The 5,243-nt window shown below is 35.2% G+C and overlaps 1 protein-coding gene across 1 annotated transcript; it reads right to left on the reverse strand.

The window, feature by feature from the left end:
* Positions 1–2,924: 2,924 nt before the first annotated feature.
* LOC136227046 (uncharacterized) lies at positions 2,925–4,271 on the reverse strand. The gene is made up of 3 exons (XM_066015775.1): positions 3,635–4,271; positions 3,367–3,537; positions 2,925–3,158 (listed from the first exon to the last, which is right to left on the reverse strand). The coding sequence occupies exons 1-3, from the start codon at positions 4,133–4,135 to the stop codon at positions 2,925–2,927; spliced, it is 906 nt and encodes a 301-aa protein (XP_065871847.1). The 5' UTR covers positions 4,136–4,271.
* Positions 4,272–5,243: the final 972 nt, after the last annotated feature.

The raw sequence follows: 5,243 nt of genomic DNA on the forward strand, positions 1-5,243 counted from the left end.
CTAAGCTTAGACGTGATGTCATTTGACTTCACTTTAAGTGATTCGACATTATGTAATTGACTTGATGAATTCCATCTTGATCTGACATCATAAGACGTAGATCCAAAATAACTTTTTGGAGTTGGCCTCAATCCTAAACCCCTAAATAGCAATTATGTTCCTTGCTAAAAACATATTCAGATACCTGCTCATTTATTTCACTTATAGATGCACTCAGATACCTCTTACAATAGTTACTGAGTATACAGAGTACCTTCCTCTATTCTTCTACTCAACACTATTTCTACCACTGAGTGATATAACCGAGCAACTCAGTATCTCCTTCTATTCTCCAGAATTGATAAAGTTTTTGTTCTAAATACAAAGAACACTTTAGATGCTTAACAATCTAGACTTTTACACAAGATATGAATAAGTGTAAGATTTCTCTTTGTTTTGCTTTTGAGACAGAAACTTCAAGTAGCTCAGCGTTTCGACTTGGTTGAAGATCTGCATCGAATGAAGTATTTGAGAGGCCTATTTATAGTGACATCTGAGGCTCCAGGTATTTCGAATTTCGAAATAACCGTTGGAGGGAAACGGCTCTCTGTCGCTTTCATTTGGTCAGTGCTCAGTGTCTTCGACCAATAAAAATATTGCATCTTCTGTCTGATTCAGTTGCCAGGTACTTCTGGTCGGTAGGCGTCAGATTGTCCCTCTACTTATGGCAAATTCTTCCAGACAGCTTCCTGTGTCTTCTGAAACTTTTCCAAAGTGGAACAACTTTGTCTCGAAGTTACTCAGGTCAACTGCTGACCTGTCTTCTATCCGTTCGACTCAGCAGCTTCCGCATGAAGCAATTGAGAATGCCTTCTCGATTCTTCTTGTTGATGGGCCACGTTTCTTCCTGTTGGGCCGCATGGCTTGAATCTGTTGACTTGGGCTTTGACCTTCTCTTGTGGGCTTTTGAACCTTGATCTTTTAATTTCTTTAAGATCTTATAGATTTTAATTACTCAACATTGAACAAACAAATTAGTATTAAATAAATCAAAACATTTAAATTTAATGTGTTGGAATATTTTATCATGAGAATTTAGATCTAATTTAAATAATTTTGTCAAATCAAAATTATTGTTGCAAGGTGTTTCAACAGGTTGAATGGGGAAAAGAGGTGCCAGAATTTTGTCACCCTCTTAATTACTGTTTATGTCCTTCTTTGCCATCTTGCCATGTAACCCTATTTCTTAAATGCCACTTAGCCGCTTGTCCCCTCCTTACCCTTATCCTTTATTTGTGTTTGTTAAACCTCGTTATTTGTAAAGATGAACAACTTTTTATGAAATCAAAATATTTAATCCTCCAATGGAGCAAGATTTTACCTTTCTTCGGATTAACTCCTTGAAATATAGCTTGAGAAGAAATTCTTTGGTTGATTTACGATTAAAATCAACAAGTTCATGATTAGTTTGTATCAATCATAGCATTATAATCTTAAGTAAAATATATTAAAAGATACAAGTTGGTGAAACACCAATGTACAGGGCGGATCATGTGCCTAGGCCTGGAGTTCCCTGGCCTACGGTCCAAAGTTGGAGGGAGTCCCAAATTTTTTAATATGTGTGTATTTATATATGAGTAAAAAATAATTAAAGTTATAACTTGCTCAACTACAAACCTTGTATTATCTCATATTACAACCGCATACCTCTGATTGACATGTGGAATATATTTTATGTATTTAAGTTATTTTTTTGCAATCGAGTGATCAATTGATTACCTTTTACACAAGTTCAAGAGACTAACAGAATATTTTATGCAAGTTCAGTGGGATATCGAGACATTTTGAAAATTGAGGAAACCAATCAAACTTTTTGTACTAGTTCAAGGGACAAATGATGTATTAAGCCTAGATTTAATAACATATCGTATTTTCTCTTGCCATTCTTTTTCTTCCAGCATTGCAAATATTTTGCTCAGTATGTTTTTCTATTACTCCTTTTTATGTGTTGGTTTTCAAGATAAATTTTATATTCAATTAATTCAGATGGTATTATTAAAAGTTACAAACCGAAAGTCATTTTTAAGAATCTTTTATTTTTCATCTCAATTTTTCAATCTCTAGACATATATATAATCTAATCTACTTTGAGCTCATATTTGCTTTCCTTTCTGTATACTCAACTTCAAATCTACTTTCTTTTAGACTCATAGATGAAATTGCAATGACATACTCAAAACAACCCCTCACAGTTAGTGGAGAACTAGAGCCAGATATTTGAGTGTCAACGAGCAAAAATTTAGTAAGAAGCCCAAATGGTATTTGGGATAAAAAATCAGGAATAACGACATTAGCGACGGAATTTTATTTGTTTTTATTTGTAGCAGCAAATCCATATATAGTAATGGGAACAGAACAACAGAAAGTAGCATTTTACATTGAAAAATATAATAACAGATATTTTACCTACTATAAACAGACTGATATACAAGGATTTCTTAAGAGTTTAATATTTTTAAAATAATATTTAAAGTTTATTTGATTTAACCATTCAGTACCAAAATTAAAAATGAAAATGTTCACCTACAAAGCATTTAAACATTCTACCTAAGCAGCATAAAGTACTAATTCAAAAAATGACATGAATAAAAAGTATAATATTGATAACTCAATTCAAATAAAGCCCAAGAGTTTAACAATGCTAATTAAAATGATTAAACCATAAAACATAATCATCATCCAAATAGTCATTAAAACATAATCATCATCCAAATAGTCATTAAAACATTAACATCATTACCAAATGTCAACAAAATCAACTTCAATTTAGTTTATAAAAGCAAGTAACTAATGAACCACAAATCCTCTAAGATCTTCAATATCTACTTAGGGGGTAGCAACTCAATAATCACATTTTTAGAACATCTTGGCAACCTCATGAATCCTCATTCAAATGTTGCCATCTTAGAAGTTGTTACATGATCTTTGAATTCCACCACCATCTTTTCCAACACTCTTGCATTCTTGAGGAGAAATTTTACAAAGGTTAAAACAACCTCCTCCGGACAGTCAATGATCATAATAGTCTTCAGATGCAATGATAAACAATCAAAGTCCATCTCATTGGAATTCCAATAGTTTTTTCCAAAATCAGTCTGCTTGAGGAAATTATAATATTTCTAGAGATAAAACAAAAAAAAATATTGTTAGGATAAGGTACTTATTTTATGGAAAACTAGTGAAATTAAAATGTTAAAACATTTTCTATTGTGTTCCTTTTGCTTTATAAACATAAAACTGAGAAAACTCATGAAATATCAACCATTTAATTCACAATAATTCTTGAATTAAATTTGACAACTAGAATTAAAAGGTTTAAAAAATTACCTGATCATAGTGCGGCACATTAATAACTAATTTCTCAAGCACATGTGAATTACGAAGTACACATGCAATTCCAAATTTAGGGTTGGTGGTATTAGAATAATACAAAATCAAGCATTTGATGTCTAACACCGGTAAAAACAGATCTCCCATGGAAACAAATTTTGAGAGAACCTGCAAACATAACATAGAAAAGAAAATTCACTAAAAAATATTAGACATATTTCTATTAAAGTCAGGATGAAATGTTTTTTTATTCTTTATAAGTTACCTTGATAAAGCATCTCCCAAGTGTTAGCTCTTTGATATGTTGAAGCTGTTGAAGAATGTCTTGAATCCAACTTTTTTGACTTTCTTGATCTGAAATATCATCCTCCTCCCACTCCCCCAGACCATAAAACTCGGGACCGTAAAAATCAATAGTAGCACAAAGTAAAGATGACAGATTCAGTAATTTAACAGTTCCATCTCGTCCCAAATCATTAAGAATAATCAGTTTTTCAAGATTTGGACATGAAATTTCCACATCAGTTAAGTGTCCTAAAGCCAATCTTTTCAAAGATTCCGAAGCAATAACCAGCCCTGGAATCCCATCACAGTTAAGATCAAATGATTCGAGTAACAAACTACAAGATACAACATTTTTAATCGCTTGAGTAACCAGCTTTGAATAACATATCGGCACAACATTAAGATTCAAAGATAATTCCTCGAGGTTTGGACATGAAATTTCAAAAGCTGAAATAAAACGGTCACTATAAACAAATCCCATAGCAGCATTATGATGGCAGGGAAATCTTTTCAAAGATTTCGAAACAATAATCAGCTTATCAAATTGAGAAAGACTGGCAATCAATTCTAACGATTGTCAGCGAATGTGAAGAAAGCCAAATGGTATACGCGGTAATGGTTAAGGCGAATCACGAATCCGCCCAAAGGGACGAAAGGGAAATGCCGAGTGAAGTGACCCGCCTACTTGGCGAGTATCAAGATCTGTTCCCGGAAGAGCTACCCAGTGGGTTACCACATTTGAGGGACATCCAACATCATATCGATCTTGTGCCTGGGGCTAGCTTACCAAGCCTCCCACACTATCGAATGAGTCCGAAGGAGAACGACATCATGAGACAGAAAGTGGAGGAACTCATCGAGATAGGATACGTTAGGGAGAGTATGAGTCCTTGCGCCGTTCCAGCTTTACTTACGCCGAAGAAGGATGGGTCTTGGCGGATGTGTGTTGATAGTAGGGCCATCAACAAGATCACCATCAAGTACAAGTTTCCCATTCCAAGGTTGGATGATATGCTGGACCAGCTTGGCGGATCTAAAGTCTTCTCCAAGATTGATCTCAGGAGCGGTTATCACCAGATACGTATTCGAGCTGGGGATGAATGGAAGACTGCTTTAAGACTAGGGATGGATTGTATGAGTGGTTAGTGATGCCATTTGGGATGACCAATGCCCCTAGTACTTTTATGAGGCTAATGAATCAGGTGCTTCGCCCGGTGATTGGGAAGTTCGTAGTTGTGTATTTTGATGATATTTTGATTCATAGCCAGACCTTGGCGGATCATGAGAAGCACTTGCAGACAGTATTTGATCTGTTAAGGAAACACTAGCTATTCGCCAACACCAAGAAGTGTGACTTTGTCATGGAAAGTTTGGTTTTCCTTTGATTCGTGGTTAGTGGCGACGGTGTCCAAGTGGATGGAGAGAAGGTGAGAGCCATCCGAGAATGGCCGACTCCGAGGAATGTGGGGGACATCAGGAGTTTTCATGGGCTAGCAACATTTTATCGAAGATTCATTAAGAACTTCAGTTCCATAGTGGCCCCATTGACAGAATGTTTGAAGAAAGGAAAGGGGTTCGAGTGGGCGGAC

The sequence above is a fragment of the Euphorbia lathyris genome, chromosome 4 (assembly GCF_963576675.1).
Source record: "Euphorbia lathyris chromosome 4, ddEupLath1.1, whole genome shotgun sequence".
NCBI classification, from domain to species: Eukaryota; Viridiplantae; Streptophyta; class Magnoliopsida; order Malpighiales; family Euphorbiaceae; genus Euphorbia; species Euphorbia lathyris.

Coding starts and splice junctions, on each gene's coding strand:
- LOC136227046 (XM_066015775.1), bottom strand. CDS start 4,135: ATGGGATTTGTTTATAGTGACCGTTTTATTTCAGCTTTTGAAATTTCA. Junction 3,538..3,634: donor TTGGGAGATGCTTTATCAAG/GTAACTTATAAA, acceptor TTATGTTTGCAG/GTTCTCTCAAAATTTGTTTC. Junction 3,159..3,366: donor ATGTGCCGCACTATGATCAG/GTAATTTTTTAA, acceptor TTTTATCTCTAG/AAATATTATAATTTCCTCAA.